Raw genomic sequence first — 23,417 nt, 5'->3', positions numbered from 1 at the left:
CACCCAGTTGTCAAAAGTTCACCCCTTTGGCTGCCCCCAACCCCTGCCCCTTCGCCATTAAATCATTTACTAGATTCCAACGAGAGGAATTTGGCTCCGGGGAGTCGAACCTCTGAGGTCAGGGTCCGGAGCAAGTGTGGGAGAGAAAGGCCTTGAATGGAAACAAAATAAATTACTTTAAGGAGTTTATAAAACTCACACTCATAGGGAGAGCCGCGGGCCCCTGTGGTCAATGTACCAGCAGGCCCATGACGCAACTGTTCCGTTTGGAAATTTCTGGAAAGCAGTAATTTTTGGAATCATAAATCTTGAGTATTTTTTTTTAAACGACAGGCTTTGGAAAGAATGTAACAAAATGTTATTAACATATGTGGTGCTATCGAATCATTTAATGGTGGTTTCTGTATTTTCTGTTTTGTTTTTTTACCACATACCTTCTTAATTAAGAAAAACCCAAACTAATTTGAACTTAAAAAGGGAGGCAAAGAAAAAAGTGTCAGCGACTGGATTTTTGTGCGCAAGTCATTTAACAACGCAGCGCTGCGTGTCCTATTTCTCTTGACTTTTAACCTTGCTTTGGACAAATTGGTCGCTTTTTGTTTTGATGTAGTTTCAAGCTTACAGAAAAATTGCAAGATTATATCTAGATCGATAAATTGTTTATATTTTATTCTATTTGTTCTATTACCTCTCTAATATATTTATGCACACACATTATATATATATATTTTTTCCTGAACTATTTGAGAGTCAGTTGCAGGCATGATACATACTCCTTAATTCTTCAGTGGATATTTCCTAGAACAAGAAAGTTCTCAGGTGGGGCGTGGTGGCTCACACCTGTAATCCCAGCACTTTGGGGGGCCGAGGTCAGGAGTTGATCACCTGAGGTCTGATAACCTGAGGTCAGGAGTTTGAGACCAGCCTGACCAACTCGGAGAAACCCTGTCTCTACTAAAAACGCAGAATTAGCCGGAAGTGATGGCACATGCCTGTAATCCCAGCTACTTGGGGGACTGAGGCAGGAGGATCACTTGAACCCAGGAGACAGGGGTTGCAGTGAGCTGAGATGGCGCCATTGCACTCCAGCCTGGGCAACAAGAGCGAAACTCCATCTCAAAAAAAAAAAAAAGAAGAAAGTTACGCAGCGACGGTACTGGTACCGTGGTCAAAATCAGGAAATTAACATTGATACAGTATTTTCATCCAGTGTCTTCTATAATCTTGTCTGTTGTCTCAATCTTGCCCTATATAGATTTTTTTTTCCTAGGCGAAGGTTCCAATCTAGGATCACACTTTGCATTTGAATGCTGCTGTCTCTTTAGTCTGCACAATTCCTGAGTTTTCTGTGTCTTTCGCAACGTTGGCTTTTATTTATTTATTTAGTTTTAAATTTTTTTCGAGGCGGAGGCTCACTCTGTCACTCAGGCTAGAGTGCAGTGGTGAGATCTCGGTTGACTGAACCCTCTGCCTCCTGGGTTCAAGCGATTCTCCTGCCCCAGCCCCCGAGTAGCTGGGATTACAGGCATGCACCACCACACCCAGCTAATTTTTATATTTTTAGTACAGACGGGGTTTCACCACGTTGGCCAGGCTGGTCTCGAACTCCTGACCTCCAGTGATCTTACTGCCTCGGCCTCCCAAAGTGCTGGGATTACACGTGTGAGCCACCAAGCCTGGCCAACATTGGCATTTATGAAGAGCACAGGCCAGTTATTTAATAGAATGACCTCAAGCCTAGGGTAAGTAATGTATGGAAAGAAAGCTACACAAATACTGTATTTTTCAGTGCATCATAATGGGAAACATGTGTTGTTGCCTTGTGCCACTATTGTGGGCGATGTTACTTGAAGTATTTTTAACTAGAATTTTTAAGAAGTACATTTCCTGTAAGACTCAGTACCCAAGACATGCATATACCTGAATGAAAAGTTTCCCACAACAAGATTTACTCTTGCCATTTTCTTGTACTGTGGGAGTTTTTTTCTTTTTCTTTTCTCCCTGCAGGAGGGGGTGCTGCTGGGGGCTGAGGACAATGCTAAACCTGAATGTCTCGAGGACAGGGATGGGGTTTCTGTATCATCTATGATCTCATGCTTGTTCAGTTAATACGAGAACTGGTTTCCTATGATTCGGCACACTGGAACATTCGACACATGTTTGTTGAATGAAAAAAAGAAAAAAGAGAAATGCTAGCAATTTGTTGAATAGTCCATAAAAGAGCAAAGCTGGCCTGGCGCAGTGGTTCACACCTGTAATACCAGCACTTTAAGAGGCCGAGGTGGATGGATCACTTGAGGTCAGGTATTCGAGACTAGCCTGGCCAACATGGCGAAACCCTTTCTCCATTTAAACAAACAAACAAAAAAATCAGTTGGCATGATGGCGCGTGCCTGTAGTCCCAGCTACTCAGGAGGCTGAGGCAGGAGAATCACTTGAACCCAGGACGTGGTGGTTACAGTGAGCCAAGATTGCAACACCGCATTCCAGCCTTGGCGACAGAACGAGATTTTGTCTCAAAAAAAAAAAAAAAAAAAAAGCAAAGCTATTATTAAAACACACTCCAAACTTCACCCCTGAGCCCCATATTGATTTTGTAATAAGGCAAAGATAATTTTTTTTTCTTTTTTTGAGATGGAGTCTCATTCTGTTGTCCAGGCTGGAGTGCAGTGGCACGATCTCAGCTGACTGCAACCTCCGCCTCCCAGGTTCAAGCAATTCTCCTGCCTCAGCCTCCCGAGTAGCTAGGATTACAGGTGCCCACCACTACACCCAGCTAATTTTTGTATTTTGAGTAGAGACGGGGTTTCACCATGTTGGCCAGGATGGTCTCGATCTCCTGACCTCAAGTGATCTTCCTGCCTCGGCCTCCCAAAGTGCTGGGATTACAGGTGTGAGCCACCACACCCGGCCAGCAAAGATGATTTTAAGAAAACTTTTGTAAAAGCTCTCACCAATGCCTGTCAGCTGTTTTATGCGTCATTATTAGAATATTTGGGAGTAGAATCATGTGACTGATCAATAACATTGTTTACTGTCTAGCAGAGGCTTTTGAAAATGTATTTCCTGGCTGGGCATCGTGGCTTCCGCCTATAATCCAAGCAGTTTGGGAGCTCAGGGAGAGCAGATCTCTTGAGCCTAGGAGTTCGAGACCAGCCTGGGCAATATTGTGAGACCTCATCTCTACCAAATGTATATATACACATACAAAAATTAGCCAAGCATGGTGGTGTATGCCTGTAGTCCCAGCTACTCAGGAGGCTGAGGCAGGAGGAGCACTTGAACCTGGGAGGCAGAGGTTGCAGTGAGCTGAGATCATGCCACTGCACTCCAGCCTGGGCAACAGAGTGAGACACTGTCTCTAAATAAATAAATGAAACAAGAAGCTACTTGAAAAAAAAAAATGTATTTCCAAATATATGTCAGTTTTGACAGGATAGTACACGTACTTGGTAAAAAATAAAAATAAAATAGAGCACTTTTTTGTGTCCCTTTTAGAGGGACATATGTCCCGTGTGTCCTCCCCTTCCCCCCCACCCCCTGGGTTTTTTGTTTGTTTTTTTTGAGACGGAGTCTCACTCTGTCGCCAGGCTGGAGTGCAGTGGTGCGATCTCAGCTCGCTGCAACCTCTGCCTCCCGGGTTCAGGTGATTCTCCTGCTTCAGCCTCCCGGGTAGCTGAGACTACAGGTGCGCGGCACCATGACCAGCTAATTTTTATATTTTTAGTAGAGACGGGGTTTCACCATGTTAGTCCGGATGGTCTGGATCTCCTGACCTTGTGATCCGCTCGCCTTGGCCTCCCAAAGTGCTGGGATTACAGGCATGAGCCACCACGCCCGGCCCGCAGTTTTTAATGTACAATTTACATAGAGTAAAATTCACCGTTTTTAATGTAAAGTTCTTCAGATTTTAATTGGTCTGTGTAGTGATGTAACCATCACCACAATCAAGATGTAGAATGGTTCCATCACCACCCACCCCCAACCCTCACAAAAACAATTTCCTCTTGGGTGTTTGCAGATACTCCCTCTCCATTTTCAGCCCCCTGGTGACCCACTGGGCTCTGTCCTTTTTTGCTATAATTTTACCTTTTCAAGGATGTCATCAAAATGGAATCATTCACTGTGTAGCTTTTGAGACCAGTTTCTTTCTTTCTTTTTTTTTTTTTTTTTTTGAGACGGAGTCTCGCGCTGTTGCCCAGGCTGGAGTGCAGTGGCCGGATCTCAGCTCACTGCAAGCTCCGCCTCCCGGGTTTACGCCATTCTCCTGCCTCAGCCTCCCGAGTAGCTGGGACTACAGGCGCCCGCCAACTCACCCGGCTAGTTTTTTGTATTTTTTTAGTAGAGACGGGGTTTCACTGTGTTCGCCAGGATGGTCTCGATCTCCTGACCTCGTGATCCACCCGCCTCGGCCTCCCAAAGTGCTGGGATTACAGGCTTGAGCCACCGCGCCCGGCCTTCTTTCTTTTTTTTTAATGATTGTAAAAAATTTTATTCTCAGTAAGAATAATTCCACTAAAATTATACAAAATAAATTCAATACTTAAAAGTGGCAAGGGAAGACAGAGGAGGAGAATAATCCAGTTTGGCCTGGATGCTTTTTTCTTTTTTTTTTTTTTTTTGAGATGGAGTCTCACTCTGTTATCCAGGCTGGAGTGCAATGGTGTGATCTCCTCCCACTGCAACCTTTGCCTCCTGGGTTCAAGCAATCCTCCTGCCTCAGCCTCCCGAGTGGCTGGGATTACAGGCGCCTGCCACCACAGGCGGCTAATTTTGTATTTTTAGTAGAGACGGGGTTTCACCATGTTGGCCAGACTGGTCTCCAACTCCTGACCTCAGGTGATCCATTCACCTCGGCCTCCCAAAGTGCTAGGAATACAGGCGTGAGCCACCGCATCCGACCTGGATCCATTTCTACACTGAATATAATGCACTTAAAATCCAGCAATGCTGTTGGCCAGGTGTGGTGGCTCACACCTGTAATTCCAGCACTTTGGGAGGCCAGCGTGGGAGGATTGCTTGAGGCTAGGAGTTCGAGACCAGCCTGGGCAACATGGCAAAACCCCATCTCTACTAAAAATACAAAAAGTAGCCAGGCATAGTGGTGGACAGCTGCAATCCCAGCTACTCAGGAGGCTGAGGCAGGGGAATCACTGGAACCCAGGAGACGGAGGTTGCAGTGAGCTGAGATTACACTAGTTCACTCCAGCCTGAGTAATAGTGTGAGAGTCCATCTAAAAACAAAACAAAACAAAAAATCATCCATGCTGTTATGGGTATGAGTGTTTCATTTCTTTTTATTGCGGAGTGGTGTTTCCTTGTATGGATGTGCCACAGGTTTTTTTTGTTTGTTTGTTTTTGTTTTTGTTTTTGAGATGGTGTCTCGCTCTGTCGCCCAGGCTGGAGTGCAGTGGCGCGATCTCGGCTCACTGCAAGCTCCGCCTCCCGGGTTTGCGCCATTCTCCTGCCTCAGCCTCCGGAGTAGCTGGGACTACAGGCGCCCGCCACCACGCCCGGCTAATTTTTTGTATTTTTTAGTAGAGACGGGGTTTCACCGTGTTAGCCAGGATGGTCTCGATCTTCTGACCTCATGATCCACCCGCCTCGGCCTCCCAAAGTGCTGGGATTATAGGTGTGAGCCACCGCGCCCAGCCTGGATGTGCCACAGTTTAATGCATTCCCCAGTTGAGGGACATTTGGGTTGTTTCCGGTTCGGAGTGATTATGAACGCAGCCATTATCAGCGTTCAAGTACCGGTTTTTGCATGAACGCGTGTTTCCATTTTGCATACCTAGGGTAAAACCCTAGGAATGAGATTTCTGGGTTGTGTGGTAAGGATGAGAAGCATATGCTCAACTTTATTTTTATTTTTATTTTTTTGAGACAGAGTCTCTCTCTGTCGCCCAAGCTGGAGTGCAGTGGCACAATCTTGGCTCGCTGCAACCTCTGCCTCTGGATTCAAGCGATTCCCCTGCCTGAGCCTCCCGAGTAGCTGGGGTTACAGGCATGTGCTACCACACCCTGCCCTGTGTTGTATTTTTAGTAGAGATGGGATTTCACCTTGTTGACCAGGCTGGTCTCGAACTCCTGAGCTCAAATGATCTACCAACCTCGGCCTCCCAACATGCTGGGATTACAGGTGTGAGCCACGATACGTGACCCATATGCTTAACTTTATTTTTATTTTATTATTATTATTATTTTTAGATGGAGTTTCACCCTTGTCACCCAGGCTGGAGTGCAATGGCATGATCTCCACTCATTGCAATCTCCACCTCCTGGGTTCAAGTGATTCTCCAGCCTCAGTCTCCCGAGTAGCTGGGATTACAGGCGCATGCCCACCCATGTCTGGCTAATTTTGTATTTTTAGTAGAGAGGGGGTTTCACCATGTTGGCCGGGCTGATCTTGAACTCCTGACCTCTGGTGATCCACCCACCGTGGCCTTCCAAAGTGCTAGATTACTGGCGCAGGGCACGGTGGTTGACATATGTGACCCCAGCACATTGGGAGGTCAAGGCAGGAGGATCACTTGAGGTCAGGTTCGAGATCCGCCGGGGCAACATAGCAAGACTCCATCTCTACAAAAAAACTACAAAAATGTTAGCTGAGTGGGCTGACACATACCTGTAATCCAGCTACTTTAGGATCATTTGAGGCCAGGAGTCTGAGATCAGCCTGAGCAACATCGTAAGACCCTATCTCTGTAAAAAATGTGTCAAACTCTAAGCTTGGTGAGCTGCTATGTGCCTGTAGCCCAGCTACTTAGGAAGCTGAGGTGGGAGGATGGCTTGAGCCTGGAAGATCAAGGTTGCAGTGAGCTGAGATTGTGTCACTGCACTCCAGCTGGGGCAACACAGCGAGACCCTGTCTCCAAAAAAAAAAAAAAAAGAAAGAAAAGAAAAGAAAAAAATTGCCAAACTGTTTTCCAAAGTAGCCATCCCATTTTGTATTCCCACCATACATGTCTCTTTTCCTTCTCTACAAATGATTTAGACTCTTTAGACACTGTGTTGCACCTTGATATTTTTCAAGTTAATGCTATGTCGGTAGCGATTCCAACTTCTCAATGCATAGAGCTATCTCCATTTCTACAGCTACATACGATTCCGCCTCCTTGACCCACAGTAATTTATTTACCCAGTCTTCTATTTTGGATCTCTAGGTTGTTTTCTGTCTTTTGCTGTTAGAAACACAAATGGCTAAGGTCTGACAGGGCAGAGAATATCCCCTTCCAGGCATTGACGTGGACGTTGGGTCTCTTGTCTGCAGGATAATTCCTAGAAGTGGAAATACTATGTCAGGGCTGGACGTGGTGGCTCACATCTGTAATCTAGCACTTTGGGAGGCCGAGGTAGGCAGATCACCTGAGGTCAGGAGTTCGAGACCAGCCTGGACAACATGATGAAACACCGTCTCTACTAAAAGTACAAAATTAGCTGGGTGTGGTGGCGGGCGCCTGTAATCCCAGCTGCTCAGAAGGCTGAGGCAGGAGAATCACTTGAACCCGGGAGGCGGAGGTTGCAGTGAGCTGAGATCATGGCACTGCACTCCAGCCTGAGGGACAAGAGTGAGACTCCATCTTGAAAAAAAGAAAAAAGAAATACTGCATCAAATTGCACCTGCCTCTTGGTGCAATGTTCCTCCCTTTGCTTTGAACTGCCTCCCTGAAGCAAATTGGTGTTTCTGTGACTCCCTCTGTCTAGGGAAGTGGTCCTTTAGTGGGGACATTGTTTATCCTGGGGAGGGTCCACCAGAGGACTCTGACACAGCGATCTCCTTTCCCCTCCATCAATTTAGTTAGATTTTAGTCTCCGATCTTCTCAGCAGCATAGAGTGAAAAAGCTACCGCAGCTGTCAGTTTCAGGAAGGCGATGGCTGCTTCTGTTTGCTCACCCAGGAGCTTTTGGGAGGTTTAGGGAGAACTGGGGGAAAATTGGGACCAGCGGCTCAAGGTGGCTTTGGAGGGGAGACAATGGATGGACACAGAACCTGCATTTTTGGAGAGGGGAGATCTGGGTAGATGTTCCCTACACACACAGCATGCACTTGTGCGCAGATGTGAGGGAGGGATAGCTGCTGGACGGTTTGGCATTTTCCTGAAAGTCTGCCGTCTTCTCTGGCAGACACAGCCTGGGCTGCTGACTGTTCCTACCCCAAACCAGAAGTTGGGCAGGAACAGACACTTGGGCTCATTAAGTGTCAATAAGGGGGATCAGGTCAGGGGCACAAGGAGAGGAAAGTCAACCCCGTCCTCCACCGGGGCTGTTTCTCATCTTGCACGACACGTGGCTTTCATAACGTCTTCACTTTGCGGTCTGTGTCACCAGAAGAAGCTGCTGTTCTGTGGCTACTTCACTTGTGTCATGCCCTTTCCCCACCCTGGGCTGCTTGTGATTTTTCCCTTTCTTTCCTTCTTTTCTTTACTTCCCTCCCTTCCTCCCTCCCTTACTGCCTCCCTTCTCTTTCTTTTCTTTCTTTCTCTTTTCCTTCTCTTTCTTTTTCTTTCTCTCTTTTCTTTATTTCTTCTTTCTCCCTCTGTCTCTTTCTTTTCTTTTTTCTCTTTATTCTTTCTTCTTTGTCTTTTTCTTTCCTTCTTTCTCTCTCCTTCCTTCCTCTTTCTTTCTCCCTCTTTCTTCTTTCTTTCTCTCTCTTTCCCCTCCCTCCTTCCTTCCCTCCTTCTTTCCTTTTTTCTGTCTCTCTCCTTCCTTCCTTCCTTCCTTCTTTCCTTCCCTCTTTCCTTCCCTCCCTCCCTCCTTCTTTCTTTCTCTTTCTTTTCTCTCTCTCTTCCTTCCCTCCTTCTTTCTCTCTTTCTTTTTCTCTCCCTTCTTTCCTTCCTTCCTTCCGTCCTTTCTTTTTGATGGAGTCTCACTCTGTCGCCCAGGCTGGAGTGCAGTGGCGCGATCTCGGCTCACTGCAAGCTCCGCCTCCCGGGTTCACGCCATCCTCCTGCCTCAGCCTCCCGAGTAGCTGGGACTGCAGGCACCCGCCACCACGCCCTGCTAATTTTTTGTATTTTTAGTAGTGACGGAGTTTCACCGTATTAGCCAGGATGGTCTTGATCTCCTGACCTCGTGATCCACCCACCTCAGCCTCCCAAAGTGCTGGGATTACAGGCGTGAGCCACTGCACCCGGCCCTCACTCTCTCTTCTTTTTAAAGATAGGATCTTGCTTTATTGCCCAGGCTGGAGTGCAGGGTGCAGTCACAGCTCATTGCAGCCTCAAACTCCTGGGCTGTAGCAATTCTCCCACCTCAGTCACCCCAGTAGCTGGGATTAGTAGCGTGCACCATCAGACCCAGCTAATTTTTTTATTTTTGTAGAGACAGAGTCAGGCTATTTTGCCCAGGCTGGTTTTGAACTACTGGACTCAAGAGATCCTCCTATGTTAGCCTCCCAAAGTGCCATTACATGTACAAGCCACTGAGCCTGGCAGGCTTGTGATTTTCGTGTGGAGCTTTTCACATTCTCTCTAACAATTCGTGTTCAGAGAAATCAGTATGGGGAACAAGAGTATGTGGAAGCGTCCAGAACCAGTTTAGAGGACTCCCACTCAGCTAGGAGGTGCAGTGGTCACCCCGAGTAGCCTGCCTTGCTCTTTCTTCCCTTCCCTTCCCTTCCCTTCCCTTCCCTTCCCTTCCCTTCCCTTCCCTCCCCTCCCCTTCCCTTCCCTCCCCTCTCCTCCCCTCCCCTCCCCTCCTTCCCCTCCCTTCTCTTTCTCTCTTTCTCTCCTTCTCCTTCTCTTCTCTTTTCTTTCTTTTTGAGACAGAGTCTCATTCTCTCTCCCAGTAGTGGCACAATCTCGGCTCACTGCAACCCCTGCCTCCCGTGTTCAAGTGATTATCCTACCTCAGCCTTCTGTGTGGCTGGGATTACAGGCTCGTGCCACCATGCCTGTATAATTTTTGTATTTTTGGTAGAAACAGGGTTTCACCATGTTGGCCAGGCTGGTCTCAAACTCCCTGCCACGGCCTCCCAAAGTGCTGGGATTATAGGCGGAGCCACCACACCTGGCCTCTATTTTTTTTTAATTGACAAATAATAATTGTATATGTTATATATTTATGGGATAGCATGTGATGTTTTGATATCTGTTTACATTGTAGAATTATTTAATCATGCCAATTTAAAAGCTATCGCCTCACATACTTATTGTTTGATGGTTAAAAAAATCTACATTTTTAGCAATTTTGAAATGTCCAGTGTACTGTTACTTATTATAGCAACTATTGTGTCCATTACATAACTAAAGCTTATTTCTCCTAAGTGAAATTTTGTACTGTTTGATCAACATCTCCCTACGGAGTTGGAGACACCTGGAATGGGCTTATAGTGTTCCAAGGATAGTCTTCAAAGAACTGGTTGGGCGTGGTGGCTCACGCCTGTAATCCCAGCACTTTGGGAGGCCGAGGTGGGTGGATCCCGAGGTCAGTAGTTCAAGACCAGCCTGGCCAACATGGTGAAACCCCATCCCTACTAAAAATACAAAAATTAGCTGGCCGTGATGACGGGCGCCTATAATCCCAGCTACTCAGGAGGCTGAGGCAGAGAATTGCTTGAACCAGGGAGGTGGAGGTTGCAGTGAGCCGAGTTCGCACCATTGCATTCCAGCCTGGGCAACAGAGTGAGACTCTGTCTCAAAAACAAAACAAAACAAACAACAACAACAACAACAACAACAAAACACCAAAGAATACAGGTCAACATGTTTATTTAAGCCATTAGTGAGGGAACAGCAGGATTATAAAGCCAAAACATGTATAGTCACTGAAATAAGAAGGCAATGTTAGCTATGAGGCTGCTTAATGTCCCACAGGAGAATAAAACTGTAATCTTTGGGGATGATTTTTTTCTGTTTCCCCCCCCCCCTTTTTTTTTTGTTTTTGGTAGGGAGAGATGGGATCTCACTCTGTTACCCAGGCTGGTCTTGAACTCCTCCTGCCTCAAGCAATCCTCCTGCCTCAGACTCCCAAAGTGCTGGGATTACAGGCATGAGCCTCCATGCCCAGCTGAGAGTATCTTTTCTCTGAGATGAAAATAATTTGCAGCGTATCTGTCTGTAAGTTAGCACTAATTTCCATGAGTCTAGTCCCTAATAGAAATAGTGAAATCGGCCAGGTGTAGTGGTTCATGCCTATAATCCCAGCACTTTGGGAGGCCAAGGTGGGTAGATCACTTGAGGTCAGGAGTTCAAGACCAGACTGGCCAACGTGGTGAAACCCCGTCTCTACTAAAAATACAAAAATTATCCAGGCATGGTGGCGAGTGCCTGTAATCCCAGCTACTCAGGAGGCTGAGGCAAGAGAATCGCTTGAACCTGGGACACAGAGTTTATAGTGAGCAGAGATTGCACCACTGTACTCCAGCCTGGACAACAGAGCGAGATTCCATTTCAAAAAAGAGAATAAAATCAATTACAGGTACATTTAACTAACGCAGGTTGATAAAACTATCTGGCCCATCACTTGCTTTTATAAATAAAGTTTTATTGGACCCAGCCATGCCTCTTCACGTACATATGTCTATAGCTGCTATCATGCCATCATGGCAGAGTTGAGTAGTTTCAACCGAAACCGTATGTCCTGCAGAGCCTCAAGTATTTGCCTGTAGCCCTTTACAGAAAAAGTTGACCAACTCCTGTGCTGGAAAATGAAATAGCTCAGATGAGCCTGTCAGACAGGGCTCCAACACGGGATTACAAAGTCTGGCAGCCTCTGGCCTTGTTTGCAATGGTTGAATAATTTTTCTTCCCATTGTCTGGGCCGGAAGGACTTATGTGTTTGAGAGGTTTGTGTTAGGCCATTGATGACGCCTCTTTTGAATGAAAGGACTGACCCTCTGAAGTGGCTCCAGCCCAGGAAACAAGCCCTTTCCTCTTGTGTGTGTGTCCTTGCCAGAGCGTTGGGACTCTGTGGGCCCTAGGTAATTGTCTGCCTTGTATATTGCTTCCTCCAATTGAATTTCAGCCCTCAGGTTCCCACAGACAGATCAGTGTTAATGACGTTGATAATTGTGATAATTATAGATACCCTCTGTAGTTAATTTCTATCAAGCCTAAAAATGTCTCTATCAAAGAATCTGATGTGTTACCGACGTTATCCTGTTTATTTCTTGCAACAGCCTTAAGAAGGAAGCAAGGGACTCTTATTAACAATCCCTCCCCCAGCCTGTTTTTTTTTTGAGATGGAGTCTTGCTCTGTCACCTAGGCTGGAGTTCAGTGGCACAATCTTGTCTCACTGCAAACTCCTCCTCCTGGGTTCAAGCGATTCTCCTGCCTAAGTCTCTCGAGTAGCTGGGATTACAGGCAAGCATCACCACACCCAAAAAAAAAAATTTGTATTTTTAGTAGAGATGGGTTTCACTATGTTGATCAGGCTGGTTGTCTTGAACTCCTGACCTCAAGTGATCCACCCGCCTGAGCCTCTTAAAGTGCTGGGATTACAAGCATCAGCCACTGTGCTTGGCCCTGTTAGAACTTCCTAATTCTTGGGGTTTTTTTTGTTTTTTGTTTTTTTTTTGACAGTCTCACTCTGTCAACCAGGTTGGAGTGCAGTGGCATGATCTCAGCTCACTGCAACCTCCACCTCCCAGGTTCAAGGGATTCTCGTGCCTCAGCCTCCTGAGTAGCTGGGATTACAGGCGCCCGCCACTATGCCTGGCTAATTTCTTTTTTTTTTTTTTTTTTTTTTTTTTGAGACGGAGTCTCGCTCTGTCACCCAGGCTGGAGTGCAGTGGCCGGATCTCAGCTCACTGCAAGCTCCGCCTCCCGGGTTTACGCCATTCTCCTGCCTCAGCCTCCCGAGTAGCTGGGACTACAGGCGCCTGCCATCTCGCCCGGCTAAGTTTTTGTATTTTTAGTAGAGACGGGGTTTCACTGTGTTAGCCAGGGTGGTCTCGATCTCCTGACCTCGTGATCCGCCCGTCTCGGCCTCCCAAAGTGCTGGGATTACAGGCTTGAGCCACCGCGCCCGGCCTGCCTGGCTAATTTCTGTATTTTTAGTAGAGACGGGGTTTTACCATGTTGGCCAGGCTGGTCTCGAACTCCTGACCTCAAGTAATCCACCCACCTCGGCCTCCCAAAGTGCTGGGATTACAGGTGTGAGCCACCATGCCCAGCCCCAGGATAATTTTCAAGAGTGATCCGTGCCATAAGGAAAATGTAATGAGATAACGTGTTAGCTCATGAATGGAGAAGGAGGGGCAACTTCTGCTGGGGAGGTCAGGGAAGGTCTGTATAAGGACCTGAAGGATACAAAAGAGTGAGCCACAAGGGGACAAGGGACCAGCATGCTCCACCCAGAACAGCTTACACAAGGTCCTAAGGTAGGGCTGAGCCTGGGTGTGTGTGGGTGGGAGGTGCAGAAAGGAGGCCAGCCTGGGAGAAGGACTTAGCAAGACTGGCAGGGATTAGACCCACCCAAGGCCTGTAGGGGGTCTGCTTTTATTCTCTATGCCTGCACTGTCTAGTGTGGGAGATGGTAGTCATCTGTGGCTAGTAAACATTGGAACTGTGTCAGGCGCAGTGGCTCACACTTGTAATCTCAGCACTTTGGGAAGCTGAGGTGGGAGGATTGCTTGAGCCAGGAGTTCGAGACCAGCCTGGGCAACATAGTGAGACCCCATTTCTACAAAAAATTAAAAACTTAGCAGGGTGTGGTGGTGCATGTCCATCATTCCAGCTACACAGGAGGCCAAGGTGGAAGGATCACCCGAGCCCAGGAGATTGAGGCTGTAGTGAACTGTAACCATGTCACTGCACCCCAGAGCCTAGGGGACAGAGCCAGACCCCATCACACACACACAAAAGAAATCGTTACATGTTTTATCCATGTGACAAAATATCACACGTACCCCATAAATGTGTAAAACATTGTGTATCAATGTAAAACTTTTTAAAAATTTTAAACTGAAATTAAAATGAAATGTAGTTGAAAGTTTGGTTACTTGGTAAAAATTTGAACCCTGGTACACTGTTGGTGGGAATTTAAAATAGTGCAACTAGGCTGGGCATAGTGGCTTATACCTGTAATTCCAGTACTTTGAGAGGCCGAGGCAGGTGGATCGCTTGAGGTGAGAAGTTCGAGACCAGCCTGGCTAACATGGTGAAACCCTGTCTCTACTAAAAATACAAAAAAATTAGTGGGGCGTGGTGGTGGGCACCTGTAATCCCAGCTACTCAGAGGCTGAGGCAGGAGAATTCCTTGAACCCAGGAGGTGGAGGTTGCAGTAAACCGAGATCGAGTCACTGCACTCCATCCAGCCTGGGCGACAGAGTGAGACTCCATCTCAAAATAAATAAATAAATAAATAAATAAATAAATAAATAAATAAATAAATAAATAAATCCTATATTATTCCACTTATATAAGGTTCCTAGAGTTGTCAGAGTCAGACAGAAAGTAAAATGGGATGCCGGGAGCAAAGGCTCACACCTGTAATCCCAGCGCATTGGGAGGCCGAGGCAGGAATATCACGAGGTTAGGAGTTCAAGACCAGCCTGGCCAACATGATGAAACCCCGTCTCTACTAAAAATACAAAATTAGCTGGGTGTGGTGGTGGCGTCTGTAATTCCAGCTACTCTGGAGGCTGAGGCAGGAGAATCGCTTGAACCCGGGAGGCGGAGGTTACAGTGAGCTGAGATCGCGCCACTGCACCCCAGCCTGGGCAACAAAGCAAGACTCTATCTCAAAAAAAAAATAATAATAATAATAAATAAAAAGAAAGTAAAATGGGAGGTGCCAGGAGCTGGGGAGGAGGGTGGGTGTCAGTGTTTCATGGGGACAGAGTTTCAGTTTGGTTAAGATGAGAAAGTTCTGGAGATGGGTGGTGGTGGTGATGGTCGCATAGCCACGTGAAAGTATTTAATACCACTGAACTCTACATTTAGACATGGTTACAATAGTGAATTTTATGCTATGTGTATTTTACCACACTTAAAAAAAAATCGGATTTCCTAGTCGCACTAACCACATTCAGAAGCCACAGGGGAGAATTGGCTACTGTGTTGGACGGCCCAGATAGAGAATATTTCTGTCATCGCAGAAAGTTCGACCAGACGGTGCTGCTCACATATGGATGTAGCTTCTGGGGCCACTTCTGTTCCCTGAGTTTGGCTGGTGGGATCCACTGTGCTGAGAATCACAGTTTGGGGATTTGGGGTGAAGAATACTCCCCAACTTTTTTTCTTTTTCTTTTTCTTTTTTTTTTTTGTTTCGTTTTTTTGTTTTGAGACAGTCTCCCTCTGTCACCAAGGCTGGAGTGCAGTGGCATGATCTCGGCTCCCTGCAACCTCCACCTGCCAAGTTCAAGTGATTCTCCTGCCTCAGCCTCCTGAGTAGCTGGGATTACAGTCGCCCGCCACCACACCTGGCTAATTGTTTGTATTTTCAGTAGACGGGGTTCCACCATGTTGGCCAGGCTGGTTTCGAACTCCTGACCTCAGGTGATCTGCCTACCTTGGCCTCCCAAAGTGCTGGGATTACAGGCATGAGCCACCACACCCAGCCTTTTTTTTTTTTTTTCTTTTTGATGGAATTTTGCTCTTGTCGCCCAGGCTGGAGTGTAATGGCGCGATCTTGGCTCAGTGCAACCTCCACCTCCCGGATTCAAGTGATTCTCATACCTCAGCCTTCTGAGCAGCTGGGATTACAGGCATGCACCACCACACCCGGCTAATTTTTGTATTTTTAGTAGAGACAGGGTTTCACCATGTTGGCCAGGCTTGTCTCAAACTCCTGACCTCAGGTGATCCACCCACCTCGAGCTCCCAAAGTACTGGGATTACAGGCATGGGCTATGGCACCCAGACACATTTGCATGTTTAAGTCTAACATGTCTCCTCCATTAGACCTTGTGCTTGCTCCCAAAGGCAGGGTCTGCAGCCACTTTTTCCCCATAGTGGTTACAGTATCTAGATTAGTGCAAGCAAATGTCTGTTGAAGCAATCAGTGGTTTGGGGGCAAGTTACTTAACCTCCCCAAGCCTCAGTTTCCCCATTTGTAAAACAAAAAAATAAAGGAGATAACAGTGTATCTACTTCACATGTGGGGTGCAGCAGCATGCTGGAGTTGGCTTGCTAGAGCCAGTGGTCAAATTTTCAGTCAATTTGTGAGCCATTTGTTAGACATAGATATTCATAAAAACTACATAAACCTACAGTTAAACAAATGACATTAAAAACCGAAGTTTTTAAAGTAACAAAGGTTTTTAAAAGTAGCAAAGACTCAAAACTCACCACCTCCTAATAGCATACGATGTTTTCCTATTATCTGTGCTGTTGAGGTTATTTACTACTTTTGTGTCAATAGTAGATACATTTTGTATATACTTATAAATACTATTTAGAGGAATGCTACTATGTATCGCTTGCCAGCTGTATGTTTAGTAACTTCATGTGGGTGGCCTGAAATCCACCACTGGTAGGAATATTTACACCATGGAAATTGGCAAATGCTATATAGATCTGGGCCCTCCTGTCCCCCTCCCTCAGGCAGTTGTTAAACATTGACAAGCACACCAATGGTTTGGAGGCTGAAACCAGTTAATAGATGTGTCTGGCATGTGGGTAATGATGTGGAAATGCCGCTTTTATTGTTAGTATTTGGTTGGCTCTCACTGTCTGATCCAGAATTGCTGCATATGCAGACAGGAATTGGACAAAGCCATTGACCAACTGTTTTATTTATTCATTTATTTTCTTCCCTCTCTCTCTCCAGTTTGCCCAACCATCTGTAAGTCACACGGCTGCACTGCTGAAGGCCTCTGTTGCCACAGCGAGTGCCTGGGCAACTGTTCTGAGCCCGACGACCCCACCAAGTGCGTGGCCTGCCGCAACTTCTACCTGGACGGCAGGTGTGTGGAGACCTGCCCGCCCCCGTACTACCACTTCCAGGACTGGCGCTGTGTGAACTTCAGCTTCTGCCAGGACCTGCACCACAAATGCAAGAACTCGCGGAGGCAGGGCTGCCACCAGTACGTCATTCATAACAACAAGTGCATCCCTGAGTGTCCCTCCGGGTACACGATGAATTCCAGCAAGTGAGTTCTGTATGTGGGTCCAGGGGGCGGCAGCCGAGAGGAGAAGGAACATGGGGTTGGTTGTGATGATGCCTCCTGTTAAAACTGTGTGCAAACCCAGGGTTAATTGGCTATGAGTGAGGTCTCTGCTCTCAGATGCTACTTTTGCACCCTGTTTTGGTCCTGGGCTTGGGAGCAGGAGTTGCCTACCTTTTTCTCTAAAGGGCCAGATAGTATATACTTCTGGCATTGTGCCCACCATTCTTTTTTTTTTTTTTGAGATGGAGTCTTGTTCTCTCGCCCAAGCCGGAGTGCAGTGGCACGAACCTGGCTCACTGCAACCTCTGCCTCCTGGGTTCAAGTGATTGTCCTGCCTCAGCCTCCCAAGCAGCTGAGACTGCAGGTGTCTGCCATCATGCCTGGCTAATTTTTTTTTTTTTTTTTTTTGAGACGGAATCTTGCTCTGTCACCCAGGTTGGAGTGCAGTGGTGCAATCTCGGCTCACTGCAAGCTCCACCTCCCGGGTTCACGCCATTCTCCTGCCTCAGCCTCGCACGTAGCTGGGACTAGAGGCGCCCGTCACCACGCCAGGCTAATTTTTTTGTATTTTTAGTAGAGATGGGGTTTCACCATGTTAGCCAGGATGGTCTCGATCTCCTGACCTCGTGATCCTCCCGTCTCGGCCTCCCAAAGTGCTGGGATTACAGATGTGAGCTACCGCGCCTGGCCAATTTTTGTATTTTTAATAGAGACAGCATTTTGCCATGTTGGTCAGGCTGGTCTCAAACTCCCAACCTCAAGTGGTCCACCTGCCTCGGTCTCTCAAAGTGCTGGGATTGCAGGTGTGAGCCACCGCGCCGTCTGGCATTGTGGACCCCAGTTCTAAGCTTTCTGTGCTTGACTTCAGAACGAGAAAACATAATAACGACCGAGTCCTTGAATTTCCCTAAAATCTTCCACGTGGCCTGTCCTCACTGATGTAGCTTCATCATTGTCACATCAAGGATATACCAAGGTCTTTGTGTCTTCCCTGGCCTGTAGCCTGGTGGTGTGCCAAGATTAGCCCAGAACATACTGTCTCCAGGAGGAAGAGACTCAATTCTGCATTATTCTCAGGGCTTTGCTGTTCTCTGAAGGACAGTATAATCAAACCATTTCCTGCCGTTTGGGTGAGAACTAGCAGGGTTTTCTCTCTTCGGCAGTGAGTCAGATTTCCTACGCACATCACAGACTTTCTGTTCACGCCGTTAGCTTCTTCCATGAGCTATTTTGGGGGCCGTAACTGAGTTGCAAAAATCTGTTTCCTGGTTTTTGTATTGAGGTTTTATGCTTTGTTTTAAAAACACACACACACACACACCACAAAACAACACAAAAACAAATCAGAAACAGACACATATCAAGAGGCCTTGAGCTGACCTGCTGACGTCAAGTATCTGCCTCTTCAGACTTGAGAATTAGCCAAGCGAGAGTGTTGCGGTGGGAAATTTTATTTCCCTGGGTGGAGAGGGCGGGAAGGAAAACAAGCTGTAATTTCAGTTCTTACGACTCTTTCTTTGAGTGTTTGTGAAACCTGTAAGTACAATATGTTTTGTTTTGCTTGTTGTTGATAAAAACCTACCAACAAAACCTTTTGCCTTTATTGACCAAAAGGGTCTATAAATCACCTTTGCATACCAGACAGAGTGTTTTTTTTTTTTTTTTTTTTTTTGGCCAGTGTATTCCCAAGATTGAGGAAATGACCATATTCCTTTTGATTCTTTTCTAAAATCGCATTTGAAATTAAAAAAAAAAATGGGTTAATATCTCCTGGCAAGACGTTTGTTTAAAAGACATTGGCCTTAAATAAAAGGCATTTTTGCCTCACCTTAACTACGGCCTGAGACATATAGCAGCCTCCTTTGACTTTCTCACTGATGATGTAGGAGATGCTAAAACAAAAACTCTGAGAAACTGACAGCACATCTTTGGCACCGGAGACCTTTCCTGAATGGAAGAAAACAAAGGAGAGGATGGTGCATTGTCGCAGTATTTTATTGCGTAGGTTTAAAAAAATTAATATTTTTATTTCTGAAGCTTTTAATTAATTAATTTATTTATTTATTTTGAGACAGAGCCTCACTCTGTCACCCAGGCTGGAGTGCAGTGGCGTGATCTCGGCTCACTGCAACCTCTGCCTCCCGGGTTCAAGCAGTTCTCCTGCCTTAGCCTCCCAAGTAGCTGGGATTACAGGTGTGAGCCAACAAGCCCGGCCAATGTCTTTTGTTAGTGCTTTTGCTTTTTTTGAGATGGAGTTTCATTCTTGTTGCCCAGACTGGAGTGCAATGGTGCGATCTCGGCTCACTGCAACCTCAGCCTCCCGGGTTCAAGCGATTCTCCTCCCTCAGCCTCTGCATGGCTGGGATGACAGACATCTGTCACCATGCCCTGTTAAATTTTTTCTTGTATTTTTAGTAGAGACGGGGTTTCACCATGTTGGCCAGGCTGGTCTCGAACTCCTGACCTCAAGTGATCCACCCACTTCGGCCTCCCAAAGTTCTGGGATTACAGGTGTGAGCCACCGTACCTGGCCTGAAGCTTTTCTTTTTATCTTATGAAAGACTTTATAGGACTGTGGCATTTTCGAATGTGGTTTGTTATCAAATAGGGCCACATGTTTTCTTCCATTCTGGTGGCTTATCTGGGAAAGTGTTAAGAGCAGAGTTCTGGGAACTCATGTGGATTCGTTAAAAGGTCTTGGCCAGGCGCAGTGGCTCATGCCTGTAATCCCAGCACTTGGGAGGCCGAAGTGGATGGATCACCTGAGGGCAGGAGTTTGAGATCAGCCTGGCCACCATGGTGAAACCCCATCTTTACTTAAAATACAAAAAATATATATATATATATTAGCCGGGCATGGTGGTGGATACCTGTTATTCCAGCTCCTTGGAGGCTGAGGCATGAGAATTGCTTGAACCCAGGAGGCGGAGGTTGCAGTGAGTTGAGATCACACCATTGCACTTCAGCCTGGGTGACAAGAGTGAAACTGCATCTCCCAAAAAAAAAAAGGTCTCACCGTCTACTGTCATTCCAAAGTACCTGCTGGGATGTAATAGCACAGTGCTGCTTCCTGAGATGAGGAGGATCAGATATTTGTGATGGATAAATTTTCAATGAGTACGGGACATCCATTGGGAAGGGGAGAATGACCTAAAATCCTTGACTCTTCTTGGCCTCTCTCACTTCTTCCTGTTAAGCTGAGGTCTCAGATTCGTCTACAACTCCATCTACTTCACCATCATGTCTGACCCAGTCCCCTTGAACAATCTCTTTGCTCCTGCTTCCATTCTAGTGACACTGGTTAAAAGTGGCCACCTGGGCCGGGGGTGGTGGCTCACGCCTGTAACCCCAGCACTTTGGGAGGCCGAGGTGGGTGGATCACCTGAGGTCAGGAGTTCGAGACCAGCCTGACCAACATGGTGAAACCCCGTCTCTACTGAAAATACAAAAATTAGCCAGGCGGTTGGCCGGGCGCGGTGGCTCAAGCCTGTAATTCCAGCACTTTGGGAGGCCGAGACGGGTGGATCACGAGGTCAGGAGATTGAGACCATCCTGGCTAACACGGTGAAACCACGGTGAGCTGAGATCCGGCCACTGCACTCCAATCTGGGCGACAGAGCAAGACTCCGTCTCAAAAAAAAAAAAAAAAAAAATTAGCCAGGCATGGTGGCAGGCGCCTGTAATCCCAGCTACTCGGGAGGCTGAGACAGGAGAATTGCTTGAACCTGGGAGATGGAGGTTGCAGTGAGCCAAGATTGTGCCACTGCACTCCAGTCTCGGTGACAGAACGAGACTGTCTCAAAAGAAAAAATAAAAGTGGCTATCTGATCATATGCCATGTCCTTACCTAAAACCCCCCAGTGGCTCCCCAAGACCAGTGGACAGAATCCAAACTCTTTATCAAGAAGGCTCTGCCAGTTCTTATTCTAATTTCATTCCGGTGCCTCTTGGCCATGGCTGCAACCGCAGGAGCTTTTCCTCCAGCTTGCTACATCCGCTTTCCTCTGTGCCTTTGCATTAGCTGTTCCCTCTTCCTAAAATGCTTGTCCCTTAATCTGAGAATGACCCACTTTTTGTCCTGGTCGTCTCCTTGGCAAATCCTTCCTGTATGAATCAGTCATCCATGCACTATTCTCTGTCACATCATTTAGTTTTAACTCTGATTTGTCGCTAGCTGATATTTTTAATGTCAGTTTTTTTTTTTTTTTTCTTGAGACAAGGTCTTGCTCCATCACCCAGGCAAGAGTGCAGTGGCACCCACATGGCTCACTGTGGTCTCAACGCCCTGGGCTCAAGAGATCCTCCTGCCACTGCCTCCTGAGTAGCTGGGACTATAGGCACATACCACCACACCTGGCTAAAAAAAAATTTTGTAGTGATAGGGGTCTTGCTCTATTCCCCAGGCTCGTCTTGAACTCCTGGGCTTAAGCGAGCCTCCCACCTTGGCTTCCCAAAGTGCTGCGATTACAGGACCTGAGCCACTGCACCTAACCTTTGTTGTCAATTTATTTACTCTCCCCAACCAGCTTATAAGCTTTGGGAGTGTATCAGCTAGCCCTTGCTGTGTAACAAAACCACCTCAGTGCTTAGTGGCTTAAAACACTCCTTTAGGAGCTCTGATGATTTTGTGTGTTGACTGAAGGTTTGTCTGGCCTGGGCCTGTTTAGCTATGGCTGATGGTTTAGGAGGATGGTTTAGGAGAGCCTCTTGGGTCTTAGATGGTCAGCGGGGGTCTCTCTCCATAAGTCTGTCACTCCAGCAGCCAGGAAGGACAGACCTCAGTGTTCAAGTGCTTTTCAAGCCTCAGCTTGTATCACGTTTGCAAATATCCCATTGGCCAAAGCAAGCCATATGGCCAAGCCCAGATTCAACAGGTGGGAACATAGACTCCACTTCTTGGTGGGAGAGGCTGCAAAGAATTCATGGTCATTTATAATTTCCCACTGGGAAAGCATATTATTGGCTTTGTTCACTCATGTATACTGGCAGCTGAGAACAGGGGTTGGCCAAGGGCCAGATAGTAAATATTTTCAGCGCTCAGGGCCATATGGTCTCTGTTGGAGTGACTTAACTCTGCCTTTGCAGTGTGAAAGCGGGGTTAGATGATATACTAACCAATAAATGTGGCCATATTCCAATAGGATATTATTTGCAAAAACAGGTGGCCAACTGGATTTGGCTCCCGAGCCACTGTTTGCCAACTCCAGGCTTAGAGCATTGCCTGCCACATAATAAGAATAGAGGCAATAAAAGAAGTCAAACATTTGGACACTGTTTTGTTTCCGCCTCAGCTGTTCTGCCACTACCTGGGTGTACTGCAACACTGTTCTGACACAATCCTCCTCCAAAGTTAGCATCAGACTCCACAAGTTTAAGGCTCAGCCTTTCATGAGATTTCTCTTACTTCAGACACTGGCAGCATCTTGGGGATCCCCCAGCCACCCACACTTCTGACTAACTGGCTCTAAACTGGGGGAGTCCCACAAACTCTTTGGGTTTGATAATTTACTAGAAGGAACTCACAGATCTAAAATAAACCTGGCCAGGTGTGGTGGCTCATGCCTGTAATCCCAGCACTTTGGGAGGCTAAGGTTGGAGGCTCACTTGAGCTCAGAGGTTTGAGACCAGCCTGGACAACATAGCAAGACCCCATCTCTACAAAAATTTAAAAACATTAGCCAGGTGTGGGGGTGCATGCCTGTAGTCCCAGCTACTTGGGGGGCTTAAGCAGGAGGATTGCTTGAGCCCAGGAGTTCGAGGCTGCAGTGAGCTGAGATTGTGCCAGTGCACTCCAGCCTGGGTGGCAGAGCAAGATCTTGTCTCAAATTTAAAAACCCTGCTATACAGTTATAGTTTTATTATAAAGCATACACATAGGGCAAGATCTGGGAGAGTTCTAGACACAGAATTTCCATATTCCCTCCCTGTGGCAATAGCCTATATCACCCTCTTGACATACTGACATGTCCACCAACTGGAAAGTACTACTGAGCTTCAGTGTCCAGAGTTTTTGTTTGTTTGTTTGTTTTGAGATGGAGTCTCACTCTGTCACCCAGGCTGGAGTGCAGTGGCACAATCTCAGCTCACTGCAATCTCCACTTCCCAGGTTCAAGCGATTCTCCTGCCTCAGCCTCCCAAGTAGCTGGGACTACAGGCATGCACCACCATGCACGGCTAATTTTTGTATTTTTAGTAGAGACGGGGTTTCACCATGTTGGCCAGGCTGGTCTCGAACTCCTGACCTCGTGATTCACCTGCCTCAGCCTCCCAAAGAGCTAGGATTACAGACGTGAGGCACTGCACCTGGCCCAGTGTCCAGAGTTTTAATTGGAGTCTCCTTCCTTCTGTGTGATTGATTGAAA

The 23,417-nt window shown here is 46.8% G+C and overlaps 1 protein-coding gene and 1 long non-coding RNA gene across 5 annotated transcripts in view; both read left to right on the top strand.

Moving 5' to 3' along the window:
* INSR (insulin receptor) overlaps positions 1-23,417 on the top strand; it is a 192,810-nt gene that overhangs the window by 101,960 nt on the left and 67,433 nt on the right. For all 4 annotated transcript variants that reach the window (XM_077979745.1, XM_077979744.1, XM_077979743.1 and 1 more), the window contains exon 3: positions 16,716-17,037. In XM_077979745.1, coding sequence (XP_077835871.1) covers positions 16,716-17,037 — 322 coding nt within the window. The remainder of the gene's footprint in view (positions 1-16,715; positions 17,038-23,417) is intronic.
* Positions 17,444-21,579, top strand: LOC144337041 (uncharacterized). Its single transcript, XR_013409662.1, has 2 exons — positions 17,444-18,975; positions 20,745-21,579. It is a non-coding gene; the product is annotated as an uncharacterized LOC144337041 (long non-coding RNA).

This window comes from Macaca mulatta, chromosome 19 (assembly GCF_049350105.2).
Source record: "Macaca mulatta isolate MMU2019108-1 chromosome 19, T2T-MMU8v2.0, whole genome shotgun sequence".
NCBI classification, from domain to species: Eukaryota; Metazoa; Chordata; class Mammalia; order Primates; family Cercopithecidae; genus Macaca; species Macaca mulatta.
The sequence above is the reverse complement of the archived record's forward strand: the minus strand, read 5'-3'. Positions and strand labels throughout refer to the sequence as shown.